Here is a 20934-nt window from a genome sequence, read left to right on the forward strand (position 1 = left end):
ATATTACTTTTTTAAGTGTTCATTTGAGATTCTTTTTGTTTGTGTCGGTTGTAATGTCACTTTTAACACAGTATTGATTATCATGCCTGCGAAATGGGGGCTAATTATCATCATCAAGTACAATCTGAGTCAGATTACTTTTAATAAGAAACCTTCAAGGATAACAAATCTATATATATATATATATATATATATATATATATATATATATATATATATATACACTGCTCTATATACTCCTCTAAATACTACTGTATATACTACTGTAAATACTACTCTATATACTACTCTGTATTCTACTCTAAACACAACTCTATATACTACTCTATATACTACCCTAAATACTACTGTATATACTACTGTATATACTACTCTAAATACTCCTCTATATACTACTCTATATTCTACTCTATATACTACTCTAAATAATACTCTAAAAATACTCTATATAATATTCTAAATACTACTCTATATACTACTCTAGATACTACTCTAAATACTACTCTGTATACTACTCTAAATACCACTCTATATATTACTCTAAATACTACTCTATATTCTACTCTAAACACTACTCTATATACTACTCTATATACTACTAAAATACTACTCTATATACTGCTCTCAATAATACTCTATATAATATTCTAAATACTACTCTATATACTACTCTACATACTACTCTAAATAATACTCTATATACAACTCTAAATACTACTGTATATACTACTCTGTATACTACTCTATATACTACTCTAAATACTACTCTGTATTCTACTCTAAACACAACTCTATATACTACTCTATATACTACTCTATGTACTACTCTATACACTACTCTATATACTACTCTAAACACTACTGTATATGCTACTCTAAATACTACTCTATATACTACTAAAATACTACTCTATATACAACTCTATATACTACTCTAAATACTACTGTATATACTACTCTAAATACTACTCTGTATTCTACTCTAAACACTACTCTATATACTACTCTAAATGCTGCTCTATATTCTACTCTATATACTACTCTGAATAATACTCTATATAATATTCTAAATACTACTCTATATACTACTCTAGATACTACTCTAAATAATACTCTATATATACTACTCTAAATATTGCTCAATATACTAATCTAAATAATACTCTAAATAATACTCTAAATGATACTCTATACACTACTCTATATACTATTCTATATACTACAGTATATACTACTCTATATACTACTCTATACACTACTATGTGTACTACTCTGTATTCTACTCTAAACACAACTCTATATACTATTCTATATACTATTCTAAATACTAATGTATATACTACTGTATATACTACTGTATGTACTACTCTAAATACTACTCTATATACTACTCTATATACTGCTCTAAATACTACTCTATATGCTACTCTATATACTACTCTATATTCTACTCTATATACTACTCTAAATAATGCTCTAAAAATTCTGTATATAATATTCTAAATACTACTCTAAATTCTACTCTATATACTACTCTAAATAATACTCTAAAAACACTCTATGTAATTTTCTAAGTACTACCGTATATACTACTCTACATACTACTCTACATAATACTCTAAATAATACTCTATATACTACTCTATATACTACTCTATGTACTACTCTAAATAATACTCTATATACTACTCTAAGCACTACTGTATATGCTACTCTAAATATTACTCTATATACTACTAAAATACTACTCTATATACTACTCTATATACTATTCTAAATACTACTGTATATGCTACTCTAAATACTAATCTATATTCTACTCTAAACACTACTCTATATACTACTCTGCATACTACTCTATATGCTACTAAAATACTACTCTATATACTACTATATATACTAATCTATATACTGCTCTAAATTCTACTCTATATACTAATCTATACACTATTATAAATACTACTCTATCTACTCTAAATACTACTCTATATACGACTTTATATACTAGTCTAAATGCTAGACAGTCCTAACAGATAATAAGACAGTACATAGACAACAAAACCTATCATTGTTAAAACAACTGAAAATAAGAAAATTCTGCTGATATACACGTTTCTTTTATATTAGTAATATTTGTATCAAATTGCAGTATAGTGTACATTTATTGTGATGCTTTTAGTTTCTTATCTAAGATTAGTCTGTGACAAGCAAGTTCTTTTTGTTTTCATATTTGTTTTTCTTCCAGGCTTACACCATCCCCGAGTACATTAGCCAAAGATTTGGCGGGAATAGACTTCGTATATATCTAAGCGTGGTGTCACTGATTTTGTACGCACTGACAAAAATATCTGTAAGCATACCATAAATGTATGTGTGTGCTTGGCTATATTTCTTCATTGTTTCTTCATAGTTTCTACTTTTGATATACAAGTTATCCGACAATATGTAATACATTATAATCTTTAAATCAATTTTTCTCATTATCGTGAGATTTTTAGTCTATGTGTAAGATACAATTCTCTTTTCTTCTTCTACATGGCACTCGTCCGAAAATTGACGAGTCTGAGAGTGTATAATGTTATCAATCAGCGAATGTCATAAGCAATATAACTTTGGTAGATCTAATGCTTTTTGTTCGAGTTTCCTATTATTTAAGTTTCGAAGTTGCAGACGTAAGAAGGCCATAGGCCTTGTCTGAATCATTTATTCGAGTCATATAAAGTATTCGAGTAATAGAGGTTTGAGGGATCAATTTCGTTTGCTTTAATTACATATCTCCTATCAATAACAAATAAGTCTATCAATTTGTTTTAATTTGTTCTCAAATTATTCGTATTTATTATTGCAGGTGGACGTGTATGCAGGCGCGGTTTTCATTCAACAGGCCCTTGGCTGGAATACTTACATCGCTATTGCCGGTCTCCTAGTTGTTACTGCTGTCTACACAATAGTTGGTGAGTATCATTTTAAAATGATTAGCGTCGGCTAGACATCATCCGGGTTAGTGTGGGTGGGTGGAGAAGGTTTTGCATGTTTAACTGCATCTACAGTGTTGAAGTTAGATTTATATATGAATTGCTAAAGATGTAGAATTTTCATTGTCATGTTCGTGTGAGAAAATATTGAGTTGTCTTTCTCTGAAGTATACACTCAGAAGTGTTCTCCAGTAACGTTAAAAGTTATTCGAATCAGAGAAGACATATTTGTTTCGAAATTTTGGAAGGAACAGCTTCACAATGAAATTTTTGTAAAATGTAAATAAGGACAGAGTGATACCACCCTTCACAATTCCTGTATTCGCTTTTTATATATGTATAGCCTACATTTGAGATTTCGTGCGTCACGTAGAGGACAATACGATCTATTTAGATCGACAGTAGTCTTTGTTTCCGCAACCCTAGTAAACACACTGACGTCATACAGAGGCTACAAAGGGTTCATAGACTGTGTCTATATCCCAAACTGCTGCACCTTGTAAGCTCACTGACGTTCTAAAGCGGCTACAAAGGTGTCTAAAGCCCAAACTGGTGCACCTAGTAAACACACTGACGCTCTAAAGCGGCTACAAAGGTTCACAGACTGTGTCTATATCCCAAATTATATAAAATAAAGACACTGGATCAAGAGTAACTCCCATTTGCAGAGACGATCTGTGCATTCTTTTTCAATCAGAATCAGTCTATAAAGCAGACAGAATGTCCCACAACATATTGATAGGTGAGCACCAAAAGCTAGTATAAACACAGACTCGTTCTTCAGTTAGTTTTATCGTCGGCATTGAACACGTGATTAATAATGACTTATGAAACTGATGCTAAGGCTATAGCTGTTACGCACATTTCGAAAACAGAAACGTCTGAGAGAAAAAAATGACGATAAATAAATAAAGCTAGATCTCAGTTTTTAACTTCAGATGTAACCGAAAGAAACTACCTGTTTTCAGGAGTTTATTCTAATGTTTAAGTTTAATAGTTTCGTTTGATTTTAATATCTGGTGCTTCAAAAGCCCATTATCCAATATGTAATACCGTTCTTTGCTTTGCAAATATAAATGGAGTGCCATGCTATGCATACGATTGAAACAGATTTAACAAAGACTAAAGGCTAGATGTGAAGCATACATTTCGCTTCCATTTAGGTGGATTGTCAGCAGTTGTGTTCACGGAAACATTGCAGACGGTGATAATGGTGGTTGGTGCGACTGTGCTGGCAGTTCTTGGTAAAACGCACACACACACACACACACACAGACACACACGCGCGCGAGCGCATTCACGCACGCACGCACGCACGCACGAACACACAAAGTTTGCCTTTTGGGTACATCGGGGAATCAGTGATTGCTCTTTCCACTGGATATCAAGAGATGCATATCAGATAATAAAAAGTTATAAATAATTGCAATAAAAAATATGATGTGCACAAAATAAAAACAAAAATTATTAAATAAGAATTATGTTTTCAATTTATATAATATTGGTATCATAATAGTAAAATATATTGACACAGTTTTTAAGATTTTTATTAAAACAAATATGGACAAGGATTCATCAAACAGACCAAATATTAAGAAAACTTATTCAGAAAAAGAGAAAAGAATTAAACATTTTATTATTTATTAAATTAGGTTATATTGAAGTTGGAGGCTTGGCATCACTGGAGTACAAATACATGAATGCCATTCCAAGCAATTACACCACGAAAAGCAACTCCACGTGTGGACATCCTCGAGCTGATGCCTTCCACATTTTACGTGACCCTATAACATCTGACCTCCCATGGCCCGGTGTATTAGTACGCTCAACGCTTGTGTCCGTTTGGTACTGGTGTACCGACCAGGTTACTGTTAATTATTTATGTATTTATTTATTACTGAGCTTTTTAGTACATATTTAACATGGTCATATATTTTGTAAAAAGATTTCCTTGTTGGTCTTAAAATAATATGCAGCAAGAATGGTCCTACCACAATATAAACCATCCATTCCCTTTATTCGTATCCTTTAATATTATATATACAGAATGTCAACAAGTCATAGGAGTCAAGTAAAATAGTACCCCAAAATTTGTCGATGAAGATATCAGCAGAAAAGTAGGAGTCATATAGTATTCGTATACACAGAATATAAATTGAGCAAGATAAACAGTTCTGTATGTGTATATGTATGTATGTATGTATGTATGTATGTATGTATGTATGTATGTATGTATGTATGTATGTATGTATGTATGTATGTATGCATGTATGTGTGTGTGTGTGTGTGTGCGTGCGTGCGTGCGTGCGTGCGTGCATACATGTATGCATTTACGTATGTATGTATGTATGTATGTATGTATGTATGTATGTATGTATGTATGTATGTTGTTTTAACTTAGAGAAATATGCATTTAGAACCTAGCTTCCACGGAAACAATGTTACTGCAAGTGAAGCCGCCTTAGACACAAACTTGACAGGTCATGTTCTGCAACTACGTTTCTACCACATTTGATTAAAAGTTTATTATTTGTTTTAAGACGTTGGACATAGTTTCCTATCCAGTCGCTTTGACACATTAGTCATTTTTCTTTTCCAGCCGTATTGACACGATAGACAGGTTCCCATCCAGCTACCGTACAAACATACTGACAAACTTCTTTAATGTTAACTCTAGCAGTTTGTGACGAGAGTAGTAGAAGGAAATGCGGTTTCTGGCTCACCTAGCCCCCTGCGTGGTCTAGGTGAGTGTGTAACCCTCATATAATTCTACTACTGGGTCACTTGTCCTTAGAGTTTTTTTTGCCTCACCTGTGTGGTCAAGATGAGTAATGGAACCTATTTACTGGCTGGTATGGATATCAGAGATATGTTTATAGTATTGCGAAGATGTCTATTCTGTGTTATCATTGGCACGTAGAAAAGTTGCGTTTGAGTGAGAATGCCCCTGATTTGAGATTGAAATTAAGCGAGGGGGAGTAAGCGGAATGGTTGAAGCGTGCGAAGGAGTTGATAGTGTACACGAATAATGATTGAGTTATGTGATGATTTATTGTGAAGAGAGTGATAAGGAGGAAGAGGAGGAGTGGGTGAAGCGTAGTCATAGTCATCAGCGTCCAGTGCAGCGGAACAATCAGCGGTATTACATTCTGAATAAGTTGAAGCGTGTTCACTTGTCAGAGCCTCAGTGAAACGGGTTTGATTACTGGTTGAATAGGGTGACTCAAGTGCAGCTGGTAGATCGTGCAAAATTTATAAAATCTGAGTACGTGTTTTAAAGCGTCAAAAGGTAAGACCGTGTCTGGAAAGAGTTTGATAGAAGAGTACGATATAATTATTTCGGAGGCCCTCTCTTAGCGAGGGAAGTTGTGGGAATCCACGAGTTGAAGTGTTCACGATAGCCAAACCATTTGATGAGCGCTTTTTCCCTTTGGAGGAGATTACGCTTTCGACCCGGAAAACGTCTTGGTATGTCTTTCGCAGTTCCGGTTCGTACAATAGAAATTGGATGGGTTCTCTTAAATCCTCCTTGTTTGGCCATCTGTGCTGCAGTTAAGTTCAGAACCAGTCCTTTCCAAGCGGCCTTATGTTAGCGACGGCGTTGACATGACATTGGGCAGCATGAGTCGATCGGATCCGACGAGATCCGAAGGGTTTGATTCGGACGGAGGCAAAACGTTTATGTGTGGCTGCCACAGCGATGCTTTATTTCTGCTGGGGAGACAGCGTGACGCCTACTGGAATGTACGGCATGATGATGTTATATGAAATGCTATTATTTTTTGGTCTTTTTGGTTTTCCTGCGGAGGAGAATCTTTTTTAACGCGTGCCACTGCCCATGATGGCTTTTTGAGTAGCTCCGGTGATGGTTCCTGCTGATTAAGCGATTCCTAAGGGGGCCAGGACATTCGCGAATAACTTGGTAACCATGGTTTTGAAAAAAGGGAACAATGGCGGTAGCGAGGAAGCCTACGTATTGTCTTCTTCAGTGTTGTTTTCTAGGCGTGGTTTGGAAAACAATGTTTCTGTACAAGGACATTTTTTGGTAATCGGCTAATGTCGTCTTCAGCTTGAGCATGTGTGCAGTGGAGAGTTTGATGTTGGACATCCATATTGACAACCGCGTCATGGTAAATTGTTCATCTGCAGCTTCAGTGGCTCTGTGCATGTATTGAGCAGGGAAGTCTCTTTCTAGAACCAGCGTGTTTTGATGGCTCCGAAGATGATACGGTTATCTCGGCATACTCCGAAGAGGCTACTGAGAGGAAGGAACTTGCAGATTTGTGACTAGTATCGGTGAGAGCGCGTCGAGCGGCGAATCCCACGTTCTAGTTAGCATTACGAGCGAAAGAGAATCTGGCTCTGAAAGGTTGTCCAGTCACTGCATTAGCATTGGGCAAAGTTTTCACAGGAATGAACTCCTCAACAATAGGAAATTCGTTGCTCGACGCTGCACCTGCACCAATATCTCTCAACCACCACATGTTGGTGGCGCATGATCGCACGTAGTCATCGCTGCTCTTGATCAAGTTCAGCATGGTGCTGGCTTGAGGTAAGTAGCCATTGATTGTTCAGTTGATATTGAGCCGATTTGAACAACGACCATCCGTTATTTTGCATTGGCTAGATATGGTGCTGGTGGGACGGTGTTCGTTTGTATTTTCCTCGGACTTCCAGATAGGCCTTATGGGAACGAAATACACATCTTCTTCCCGCGTCTCTATACCCAGACATGATGCGCAGCTGCACTAACCTTTCCATTCAAATCTTGTAAAATTCTTTCCTATCTTTCTGTGAGGATCCTAACCGTGTTTGAAGAGCTTGTTTGGGTGCTGCTGACATGGCTAACTTATTTGTCCTACGACTGTGTCTGTAGCAGAGGCTGCTCAAGTGGCTCACGCTGCTGCGGACTTGAGAGCGATTGAAGCGGCTTTGGAGGCGATGCTTGGAACGGTGGATCGCAGGGAAAACAGAGGGTGGATAAAACTCCAAGCAGGATTTTATTTCGATGTATGCATTAGGTTCTTATCTTTTTTATTTCATCTGCGAATATTTGTTTGCGTCTCAGTTGCAGGTAGTAGTGATCAGTCGTGAGATTACGTTGCGATGTCGGTGATGGTGTAGCCTCATGGAGAGATCGTGATCGTTTCTTGTTGAGATGAGACGACGTACGAAAACCAATTGTTGTGTTGGAGGTGACGTTGAAGATGATGTTTCAGATTTCAGCAGAGATGGGGGCGATTTCGTACGACAGGAATCGTTTCTCTGAAACATATTTAAAACTTCCTTGTTAATGTTACTTTCTATTGAATACTGAAATACCAGTGTGAAAGGAGCAATACATTATAGCGTTCAATACCGGTTTTGAATTGGATTTTGTAATTATGACCTTTCCCATCAGTCTGATTAAAATCATATATCCAGTATAATACGTGAAGATCTGACAGAGACTGCTTAGGGGTCATGTTCTAGTGATCTGTGTTATTATCATAATCATTAATTTTATCAGACACTCAGATGAAGTCTGATATCTTCGCATTTGGTTACTGTGCAGTGTGGCTGAAGAGCAGTAATGTGTGCAGAATGATTCGGTTCACTCTCAGATTTTTTAAATCTGCATTTCCATTGGCTAATTGAAAAGTCACCAGGACAAGACCCCTAAGCGTTGCTGTCAGATCTTCACGTACGAAATGGGTAGATATGATTTTAATCAGATTGCTTTTTCCTTAGATCATGCGAGAAATGTCCGTTCCCCACCCAGGCTACAACATTATGCAATTTAAGTCAAGCTGTGGCTCTACCCATGTCAAGTAGACACCTCAGCCATTGTAGCCCATGACGTGGTGGTCACATTCTTAGATGAACCGAGCCGTGTAAGATCCAGGGACGGGTTCAGAAATGTCATGTGTGAAGGGAAACTGAGTTAACATGTAGGAAAGAGGTCTGTGTGGCGGAACCCATGGTGGGTGCCGATTCTTTTCTGTTTGGAGAGCTCTAATAATAACAGCACAACAGCTGTAGCAATACCACAACCACTTTTCTGTGCCTGTATCTTTACCACAAACTCTCAAGGTATAGGGGTACCTTAAACACACTAAAAAAGGAAATATAAACAGAGCGCCCATTGTCATCTGATTGTTGCTGGATAAATGATATAATTGGAACCAGTTTTGTTTGCTCGAAGTTTCAATATGCGTGTAGGTAGTCTGTCTGGACTAGTTCAATAGCTTTATTTAAACGATTAACTAGTTTTTTTCCGTATTAATGCTAATAAAATATATGTTGTGCATTAAGAAGAAATGGTCCCCTGATTCTCTTGTCAAAATTGAAACCTACTGGCCATTTAGAGCATGGGCTGAACTATGGCACCCAAAGCTCTAACTTTCAGTAGAGTGATAAAACTAAAGTATTTTTCTTACTGTTCATATTAAATTATATTTGCATAGTGTTTTCTTAAAGTTTGATTTAAGGATATTTTAGACGTAGTCACTATGGAATATAGCTAATTAGGTTTAAAATTCGTTTTCTCAAGACTGCGGTAATAGTATAAAAAGCTTTGCTATTTCTACCACGCTATCCCAATCTGTATCCTGTCGTATACACAGACATGTGAGGTCTGCTGCGATCCAAAGTAAATTCATTCTGTAGCGTAGGATGTAATTATGTTTTATGTAAATTAGATTGGGAGTTATCTTTATGTTAAAACGTTTATTTAACTAGGTCACAAACAATATGACGTAATACGAATTACAATGCAATGCTAATGAGAATTAAACCAATTAATGCAAAACAATTAAATGGGGTAAGACATTTAGAGTTCTTCTCTGAAAAAAAGGTTGGAAAATGTATTTCACCATTTTGATGGAAATTTGTTCAAGAGAATAAATGAAACATGTAAATTTGTGTATCAACCAATTAAATTGTTACTGCAACTCTAACAAACCAATGATAAAAATATAATAGTCTAGATTCAACCATGCCATAAAGATTTTTCTAAGTACGGTATTAAATTGCATGTAATATGTTTCAATGGTTTTGAGTATATGTTTCACCGAATAGTTAGATAATAACTGATAATAAACAATATATAATTGTTAAAAGATGATGAGGAAGACAATAATGGGGATAATTATTTTTTACCTGTTTTTAGGTCATTGTACAAAGAGCTTTGTCGGCAAAGAATATTGGTCATGCTAGAGGAGCTACGATTGTTGCCGCGTACCTGAAATTTTTACCATTATACATAATTGTCATCCCCGGAATGATTAGCAGAGTGTTATACACAGGTAAAACAACACTAAAAGTAAAACTATTGCTGCTACTTCCACTGCCACTACTACTACTATTAGTAATAGCTGAAGCATCAGCAGATATAATAGTTATCTGCCTATGAAAAAACATAAATGTAGTCGTATACGCTAGGTATAAAGTCCTAGTTGTCAGTATATTAAACTCTATTACTTTGGGATTCGTGGGCAAGGTAGACTGAGAAGAACAACTATAAACAAATTATTTTATTTAATCATATTGCATCTTATTAGATTTTTCCTTTAGAATCGCAATCGATTTGCAGTCATAAAATATTCTTGTTACTAACGGCATTCTCACACATATTCCCAGTCTTTCTTTTCCGTCTGTCTGTCTGATCTCTCTCTCTCTCACACTCTCTCGCTCCCTCCCTCCCTCTCTCTCTCTCTCTCTCTCTCTCTCTCTCTCTCTCTCTCTCTCTCTCTATATATATATATATATATATATATATATATATATATATATATATATATATATATATATATATATATCAATTGTTTGTTACAGATGAAGTCGCATGTAGCGATCCCGAAGTCTGCAAATCTGTCTGCGACAACGCCAACGGCTGTTCTAACATTGCCTATCCGAAACTGGTCTTGGGCCTGGCACCTACCGGTTCAGTTTAATTAAAATTTTAATTTAATTTTCTTTTAGATAAAATTAATACAACTTTTTGATTAAATTACAAACAAGTTGGACCTAATTGGGTTTGGCTTATTGCAACATCATTCTTGTTATTTTAGTATTCTTGCAAATTATTTTGTCAGTCTGTATATATAACGTAAATATATTTTAATATCTATTTTAAATCTACGCCAGTATATGTTTGTTCTAAACACACCAAGCATCAATATGTACGTTTATTAAGCAGTCGTAGATATTTGATAAAGTTATTAAATTGTATAATTATCGTCAGATATGGCAATCCTGTGTAAACCTATTCCAAGTTATTAAATTGTATAATTATCCTCAGATATGGCAATCCTGCGTAAACCTATTCCAAGTTATTAAATTGTATAATTGACCTCAGATATGGCAATCCTATGTAAACCTATTCCAAGTTATTAAATTGTATAATTATCCTCAGATATGGCAATCCTGTGTAATCCTATTCCTAGTTATTAAATTGTATAATTATCCTCAGATATGGCAATCCTGCGTATTCCAAGTTATTAAATTGTATAATTATCCTCAGATATGGCAATCCTGTGTCAACCTATTCCAAGTTATTAAATTGTATAATTATACTCAGATATGGCAATCCTGTGTAAACCTATTCCAAGTTATTAAATTGTATAATTATCCTCAGATATGGCAATCCTGCGTAAACCTATTCCAAGTTATTAAATTGTATAATTATCCTCAGATATGGCAATCCTGCGTAAACCTATTCCAAGTTATTAAATTGTATAATTATCCTCAGATAGGGCAATCCTGCGTAAACCTATTCCAAGTTATTAAATTGTATAATTATCCTCAGATAGGGCAATCCTGCGTAAACTTATTCCAAGTTATTAAATTGTATAATTATCCTCAGATATGGCAATCCTGCGTAAACTTATTCCAAGTTATTAAATTGTATAATTATCCTCAGATATGGCAATCCTGTGTAAACCTATTCCAAGTTATTAAATTGTATAATTATCCTCAGATATGGCAATCCTGTGTAAACCTATTCCATGTTATTAAATTGTATAATTATCCTCAGATATGGCAATCCTGTGTAAACCGATTCCAAGTTATTAAATTGTATAATTATACTCAGATACGGCAATCCTGTGTAAACCTATTCCAAGTTATTAAATTGTATAATTATCCTCAGATATGGCAATCCTGTGTAAACCGATTCCAAGTTATTAAATTGTATAATTATACTCAGATATGGCAATCATGTGTAAACCTATTCCAAGTTATTAAATTGTATAATTATCCTCAGATATGGCAATCATGTGTAAACCTATTCCAAGTTATTAAGCTCTTTAACTCTCATCAAATATGGATATCCATTTCTAGCATTTTCAAACTTAACAAGTTGCAAAAATTATCACCAAATCCTATGCAAGCCTATGCCAAGGTTAATAAGTTGTATAATTATCATCAGACATAATGATGTTTTAGAGAGGTGAAAATCGTTGATATACATGTTTAATTTCTTATCAAAATAGATGCTATGTAAGCTCGTGCAGCCACGTCTTTCGTAAAACTAATTGTACGTTTTGACAGACGTCTTTCGTAAAACTAATTGTACGTTTTGACAGACGTCTTTCGTAAAACTAATTGTACGTTTTGACAGACGGCTTTCGTAAAACTAATTGTACGTTTTGACAGACGGCTTTCGTAAAACAAATTGTACGTTTTGACAGACGGCTCCAATGGTCAAGTGGTATAAGACCTTCTTGTTTACAGAACGCTTTAGAACACTTCCAGGGTTTTCCCCTGGTTCTTCCCTTACCAAAAATACCGGTGTACTGGCGGCCATGTTTTGCCTGTCACGTGCAGGAAAACGACGTTAAACCCATAAGAACAACAATAATAACGACAGGAACATTTTGACAACAATATATTTGAATTTCTGTAAACATTGAATACCACCATGGCTGAAGAACAGCGCCAATTTAATATCAGACACTGACAATTTAATATCAGGCGTTGACAATGAAACATCAGGTGTTGATAATTTTATATCAGGCGTTGACAAGTTAACACCAGGTGTTGACAATTTAATGTCAGGCATTGAAGTTTAATATGTGTTGACAATTTAATATCAGGTGTTGACAATTTAGTATTAGGCATTGACAATTTAGTAGTAGTCATTGACAATTTAGTATTAGGCATTGACAGTCCAATATGAGGCGTTAACAATTTAATATCAGGCTAAATCTGACAGTCATCAATAATATCGATGTTGCTAAGGTCATACACAGAGACACATCCCTTTAACGCTTTATCTCTGGCTTGATTTTAGCTAATGATCGACTAAAACCTGATATCTTGTCACGAAAAGCCAGCAAGGACTCATTCTTAGCTGAAAGATAAAAAAAATCTAACATTATCTTAGACTTGTCTTCTTAAATTTTGGTTTATTTCGTGTATCTAGAAATGTTTTACTATCTCTGTGTTTGAGAATTATCAGGTTTGCTGAAGTCGTTTTAGATTTTATTGCTTAATGCTTGCTGTTGCACTTTTAAATAGCTAGTCATCTTCAGATGTTTGGTTTATCCTGTATATTTACGAATGCGCAAATGCAAAGAAAAATATTGCATTTCATTATTTCTGCATATACGTTATTTTCCTCCTTCGTTAATTAACCAATATAATTAAAATACACCATAAAACGTTTGAAAGCATGTTTGAACACAGATTCCGAATAGTGGTCACCGATGCATACATTAAGAAGACTAATATAATGCCATGACAGTGACATCTAATTATTATTTCAGGACTCCGTGGCCTGATGATAGCCGTCATGATGGCCGCATTAATGAGTTCTCTGACCTCTATATTCAACAGCGCCGCTACTCTTTTCAGTTTGGACATCTGGAAGAAAATTCGAGAAAAGGCGTCAGAAAAGGAACTTCTTCTTTCTGGCAGGTGCTGAATTTACACAAATCATTTATTTTGATAAATAATCTTATGAAATATCAATTACGATGCTCTCGTTACACCCAAAGATCCATCCCGATAAGAGTGCCAGATATGACGTCGTGCACATATTTACAGACAGAAGATTTAGCTAAGAAGACACAATATACGAATGACAGATATTAATAAATCGATTAAATTAAGAAATAGTTTCTGACAAGTAACTCTTCAAGTTCTGGTTTAGCGCATTTCCTTTGTACATATTGTTCATGCATGATGTGTCTCTGAAGAGAAATATATCTACATACATGTTCTCAGCATATGCCGAGGCACATATTAAAGATTTGTAAGTGATTAATGAATTTCGTTTCTCACCTAACCGAAGAGAGAGAGAGAGAGAGAGAGAGAGAGAGAGAGAGAGAGAGAAAACGGTTATATCGATTCTTGTGTCCATGAAATTATTGAAACTTGCTGAATATTTTTAAACAATCATTCTTTCAGAATATTTGTTGTGATTCTTGTGTGCATAAGTGTGGCATGGATTCCTCTGATAAAATTAGCTCAAGGGGCACAGCTGTTTATCTACATCCAGGCTGTTACCGGATACATAGTGCCACCTATATGTATTGTATTCCTTCTGGCAGTATTTGTGCCCAGGATAAACGAACAGGTATATCGTCATAGAAACTGCATTGACACTTACTGAAATATCTAATAGTACGTCCCGGATATTATTTCGTTCTTTTTCCGCAAAGAAAATAGTCGAGCTTATGTTTTTAAACTTTTAACACCAGCAAAATAAAAATATAAAAATCAGTTACAAAGTCACTTTTTCATTAAATTTAAATAAATCTGGAGGACTTTTGTCTAAAACAATAAATTCCATTGGTACTGTAGTAAAAATTGTGTCAGGTTTTTGTTGTCTTTTAGCTAGTGTTTCGAAAAATTACAAGCACCGTTTATATCTACGTAGACCAAAATATGAAGCTCAAATTCAAATTGCAGTATGAGAAAATAAAATAAATTCCTTGTACAGGCGGTCTTCATTTTCCTAAGTCGAGCTCTCTGCAATAGAAGATCATCTGATGCTATGCGGGGTCTTTTGCGCAGTAAGAAAGAGTGGTAACGTTTCGCTACTTTTCTGCATGACGAGGTTTCACCTAATCAATGGTGATTTCCTTCTTGAGGACGAGGATTATTGTACCCATGTTCCAATATTATTTTGTCAAGAAAAGCCTGCAAAAAATAACAATAAAATATTTGAAAACTCATTCACAAAGGCTGGTGTATTTGCTGGCGCTGTTATAATCACCTGAATTGAGCACTGATACAGATGCATATGAATAATAAATAAATACTTTGATTTTCGTCATAGTTACTTTGTATTTGGTTATTAATTAGATAGTGTCATAATAAATCTCATGTCTAATTCTCTAGACTGGAAAACCCTTTAATTAAGACGACGAAGCATTTGTGGAAACATTCTGTCCTTATCTCTCCATGTCTTTGTTAATTTGTGCCTTTATCAAGCTTTAGAAAGCATGTATTGTCTTTCTCTTATCCAGGGCGCGTTTTGGGCCATAGTCCTGGGCCAGCTAGTTGGAGTGGTCCGCCTTGTTTTGGACTTAATCTACCAGAGTCCCCAATGTGGGGAGATCGACATCCGACCGGATGTCCTTGTCAAGATCAACTTCACCTACTTCGCAGGACTATTACTTGTCCTGTCCGGCATTATATGTATAGTAGTCAGCATGTGCACACAAAAGCGACCCTCCTGGATGGTAATAATTGATTACTTATTTGTTGTGTGTACGCCAAAACAACCATCTTTAATAATTGCTATAAATATTATTGTTTGAACGCCATAGTTTGTGATATGTGTATATGAAAACAACAGTCATGGATGATAATAATTGTCACGGTTATTATTGCATGTACACTAAAACAACCGTCCGGGGTAATACTAATTGCCAGTTATTGTTGTGTGTACACCAAAACAGCAGTCAAGGATGGTAATAATTGTCACGGTTATCGATGTTGGTACTCCCAAACCAATACCCTGATGGTAATAATTGTCACGGTTATCGATGTTTGTACTCCCAAACCAATATCCTGATGGTAATAATCGTCACGGTTATCGATGTTTGTACTCCCAAACCAATACCCTGATGGTAATAATTGTCACGGTTATCGATGTTTGTACTCCCAAACCAATATCCTGATGGTAATAATTGTCACGGTTATCGATGTTTGTACTCCCAAACCAATACCCTGATGGTAATAATTGTCACAGTTATCGATATTTGTACTCCCAAACCAATACCCTGATGGTAATAATTGTCACAGTTATCGATATTTGTACTCCCAAACCAATATCCTGATGGCAATAATTGCTTTAGCTCTTATTATAAATCCTGTACTTTATAATACACAAGTTTCCATGGTGACGACTAAAATCGCACATAATTCTTTTTATATATGACAAAGTAAAACAGAGACGCAAAAGGCTTTTTCCGATAAATGACAAAACAAGTGTAAAGCAAAATACGAAATAAAACACACTCATGAATGAAAGATGGAGAAGCGTACTTGTCTACCTAAAGTGGTAGATAAAACAACTTCTTATTAAAATGACCCATTAGTAAGATCAATTCACCTGATACCCATGTTTTTCCTGGAGTTGAGGATAGCTTGGATGGCCGGATTTATACCTAATGAGGGCCTAAGATATGGGAAGCTGTTGAGGACCTATTTGGTAATTGTTAACAGAGAATAAGGCCTAAGCTATGGGAAGCTGTTGAGGTTTTATTTGGTAATTGTTAACAGAGAATGAAGCCTAAGCTATGGGAAGCTGTTGAGGCTTTATTTGGTAATTGTTAACAGAGAATGAAGCCTAAGCTATGGGAAGCTGTTGAGGCTTTATTTGGTAATTGTTAACAGAGAATAAAGCCTAAGCTATGGGAAGCTGTTCAGGTCCTATTTGGTAAGTGTTAACAGAGAATAAAGCCTAAGCTATGGAAGCTGTTGAGGCCCTATTTGGTAAGTGTTAACAGAGAATAAAGCCTAAGCTATGGGAAGCTGTTCAGGCCCTATTTGGTAAGTGTTTACAGAGAATAAGGCCTAAGCTATGGAAGCTGTTGAGGCCCTATTTGGTAAGTGTTAACAGAGAATAAAGCCTAAGCTATGGGAAGCTGTTCAGGCCCTATTTGGTAAGTGTTAACAGAGAATAAAGCCTAAGCTATGGGAAGCTGTTCAGGCCCTATTTGGTAATTGTTTACAGAGAATAAGGCCTAAGCTATGGGAAGCTGTTGAGGCCCTATTTGGTAAGTGCTAACAGAGAATAAAGCCTAAACTATGGGAAACTGTTCAGACCCTACTTGGTAATTGTTAACAGATACTAAGGCCTAAGCTATGGGAAACTGTTCAGGTCCTATTTGGTAATTGTTAATAGAGAATAAAGCCTAAACTATGGGAAGCAGCTGAGGCCCTATTTGGTAAGTGTTAACAGAGAATAAAGCTGTGTAACAGTTGAACGTGGCAATTTTTGTGTAATTGTTACATTGTAAATTGTGTTATTTATATGGGGTATATTGCATAGATAATAATAGTGAACATATCATGAAAAAAATCACGGGTTAAGTTACTACTTAAATATAAATTATAATAAAACTGTAACAAATAAAACAAATTCTGAAATTTTGAGGTTCTCCTTCAGACTGCGAGGCCCTAAAACAGTAGCTTGCTTAGCTTATGCCTAGATCCGGCCCTTGGTGGCTAGTTGGTGTATCCTTCCTCAAAATTTGCAAAGATTACAAATTAGTATAAGATTTGATTATATTATTGTGGTGATTTTATTGATGTAAATAAATTCAATTTAAACCGTCAATTTATCACTCTGGTCATTATCACCAACAACAATTACCAGTATTAATACTGACAATTGTTGTGATATCGACAGCAATACTTGAAACAACATTATTATTATTATTATTATTATTATTATTATTATTAGTATTATTAGTATTATTATTATTATTATAGGACTGCATTTGTATGGGAAAATACAAACGAGTTTTTTTCTCGGATGGATACTGCCCGACAAAACGAGTTCATATTTTCACAAATAAACGCAGTATCCTTTTTATTTTATGCTCATTTTCTTATTCTAGGCTTAACTATATAAACAAAAATACACTTCACGAAGCAAAGTAATTGAATTCATGCTGTATTCCAAACTAAATACACAAGCGCAGATTCATGACCACAATAACAACAGTATTAAGGAGCACATAACTCCACCCAGCGAAAGAAATTGTCGTTTTGGTCTACTTAAAATTGAAATTTAGAGTCAAATTGTGAATGAATGCGTTTTCCAATTTGGTCCGAAACGAATGGAGTTTGTTATTTTTGTCGATTTTACTAAATTTCGTGATTATGGACTGGGTTTATCTGTGTCAATTCTACACGAAGTGCATCTGATCTGGGTAGCAAGGGAAGCGTCTTGACTCATCTGCATGTGAGTTTCTGTCCTGTCATTGAATGTTTGGAATCATCATGTGGGAAAAATATGAAGTTTTTCAATTGTAATTATCAAAAAGACGCTATGGAATTTAATGTTCATTTCATTCTGAGTGCAGTAAGGAGGATGTAATTGCACTTGGAATGTAGTCGAAATTACAATTTCCAAATGTGTAATCATAATCAATCTTTAGAAACCATGCCATGGCTCATGTAATTCGGATTTGCAGAACTAAGAAAGTACATTTTGAGGAAATTCGGGATATAAAGCTATAAGTAGTTTTTGCCATTCTTAGTACCAGCTAAAAAAGTCATGTTTATGCCTTGTCAATTATACGCTCTTTATAGGGAGCGTCTATCGCTATCCTAATTCCGAAACATTGTATCAAAAAAGTTAACGCGGAATATTGCAAAGCAGCTGGTAAGTGGCATTCGAAGAAACAGCTGCTTTAGATTACTCAGATGCTTTAGATTAATCAACCCAAATGTAAATCGTCTACTACACGAGTGTATATGATTTATACATAAAGTAGTTCCTTATACACTATACTACTATTGGGCTCACGTGTCGTGAAAGTGAGCTCAATATGAAAGTGTTTAATATCGTAAAATACTGAACAATTATGACAATGCTAAGTTAACGGAGACAAAATTGAATTATTATTATTATTATTATTATTATTATTGTCATCAATATTGAAATGATCATTATCATATCATTCTCACCATGAGAGAGATTTTGAATTACTTGTTTTACTGGAATGATATGATCATTTTAAAATTATTTCAGATTAGTGGTCTAACCTTTTGGAGTGTACAGGCCATGAGTATAAAGGACCACAAAAGGGAACGGAGACAGCAAAGTAAGAAGACTCTTCCATCACCTCACAAATTATTTTCACTAATTTATCGATTATTGATCATCTTGCATTGAACTAGTGGCTGAGTGGTCTAAAGCGCTCAACGTTCCGGATCACTGCCATCTCACCTCTGTCTGCGTGGGTTCGAGTCCAAGGCTCGGCTAGCGTGGGTACGTGGGAAAGCCTGCCAGTAGCTTCTCGTGGGTCGGTGGTTCTTTTCTGGGTTTTGCAGGGTTCTTCCTCCACCAGTTATACTGGCCACCATGTATAGCCTATCTTGTGCTGAAAAATGGCGTTAAGCCCTAGCACAACAACAGCATTAAACTAGAATGTTACCTCCATTTCGCTCGATTAAATGGAGTCTTTATGTTTTGTGCAATAATTTATTCCATGAACGGATAGATTAAGATCTTTTGTTGCCTCTAGGCCCTCTGGCATAATGATAGAAGAAGAACTTTGTTGGTACTAGGCCTGTTGGCATAGCGATATAATAAGAACTGTTTTGGTACTAGGCCCATTGGCATAATGATAGAAGAAGAACTTTGTTGGTACTAGGCCCATAGGCATAATGATAGAAGAAGAACTTTGTTGCACTAAAACCTTTATCATAGTGATACATAAGAATTTTGTTGGTACTGGGCCCGTTGGCATAGTTACAGAATACGAACCTTGTCAGCACTAGACCCTTTTTCACAGTATAGAATAAGATCTTTGTTGCCACCATGACTGTTGTCATAGTGATAGCATAATAACTTTGTTTGTACTGGGTGTGCAGGCATAGTGATAGAACAAGAACTTTGTTGGTACTATGTTTGTTGGCATAGTGATATAATGAGAACTTAGTTGGTATTGGGCCTGTTGGCATAGTGAGATAAAAAGAACTTTGTTGGTACTAAGCCTGTTGGATAGTGATAAAATAATAGTTATAGGACAAGAACTTTGTTGGTACTGGGTCTGTTGGATAGTGATAGAATAGGCCTGTGTGCATAGTGATAAAATAAGAAATTTCTTCGTACTGGGCTCGTTATGATAGTAATAAAATAAGAACTTCGTTGCTACTAGGCCCACTGGCACAGTGATAGAATAAGAACTTTGTTGGCACTAGGCATGTTGGCATATTGATAGAAAAAGAACTTTGTTTGTACTGGGGCTGTCGGCATAGTGATAGAGATAGAACTTTGTTGGCACTAGGCCTGTTGGCATAGCGATAGAGTAAAAACTTTGTTGGTACTAGGCATGTTGGCATATTGATAGAAAAAGAACTTTGTTGGTACTAGGGCTGTCGGCATAGTGATAGAAAAAGAACTTTGTTGGCACTAGGCATGTTGGCATAGTGATAGAGATAGAACTTTGTTGGTACTAGGGCTGTCGGCATATTGATAGAAAAAGAACTTTGTTGGTACTAGGGCTGTTGGCATATTGATAGAAAAAGAACTTTGTTGGTACTAGGGCTGTCGGCATAGTGATAGAAAAAGAACTTTGTTGGTACTAGGGCTGTTGGCATAGTGATAGAAAAAGAACTTTGTTGGTACTAGGGCTGTCGGCATAGTGATAGAATAAGAACTTTGTTGGTACTAGGGCTGTCGGCATAGTGATAGAAAAAGAACTTTGTTGGTACTAGGGCTGTCGGCATAGTGATAGAATAAGAACTTTGTTGGTACTAGGGCTGTTGGCATAGTGATAGAAAAAGA

The 20934-nt window shown here is 35.6% G+C and overlaps 1 protein-coding gene across 2 annotated transcripts in view; it reads left to right on the forward strand.

Annotated features, from left to right (window-relative positions):
• LOC149796323 (sodium/glucose cotransporter 4-like) overlaps positions 1–20934 on the forward strand; it is a 46619-nt gene that overhangs the window by 12527 nt on the left and 13158 nt on the right. For both annotated transcript variants that reach the window (XM_089960978.1, XM_089960977.1), the window contains exons 5-14: positions 2246–2350; positions 2849–2954; positions 4139–4219; positions 4628–4839; positions 10126–10261; positions 10791–10898; positions 13724–13874; positions 14367–14535; positions 15431–15646; positions 19174–19246. In XM_089960978.1, the coding sequence (XP_089817104.1) occupies positions 2246–2350; positions 2849–2954; positions 4139–4219; positions 4628–4839; positions 10126–10261; positions 10791–10898; positions 13724–13874; positions 14367–14535; positions 15431–15646; positions 19174–19246 (1357 nt within the window). The remainder of the gene's footprint in view (positions 1–2245; positions 2351–2848; positions 2955–4138; positions 4220–4627; positions 4840–10125; positions 10262–10790; positions 10899–13723; positions 13875–14366; positions 14536–15430; positions 15647–19173; positions 19247–20934) is intronic.

This window comes from Sinohyriopsis cumingii, chromosome 6 (assembly GCF_028554795.1).
Source record: "Sinohyriopsis cumingii isolate HCF-2022 chromosome 6, ASM2855479v2, whole genome shotgun sequence".
NCBI classification, from domain to species: Eukaryota; Metazoa; Mollusca; class Bivalvia; order Unionida; family Unionidae; genus Sinohyriopsis; species Sinohyriopsis cumingii.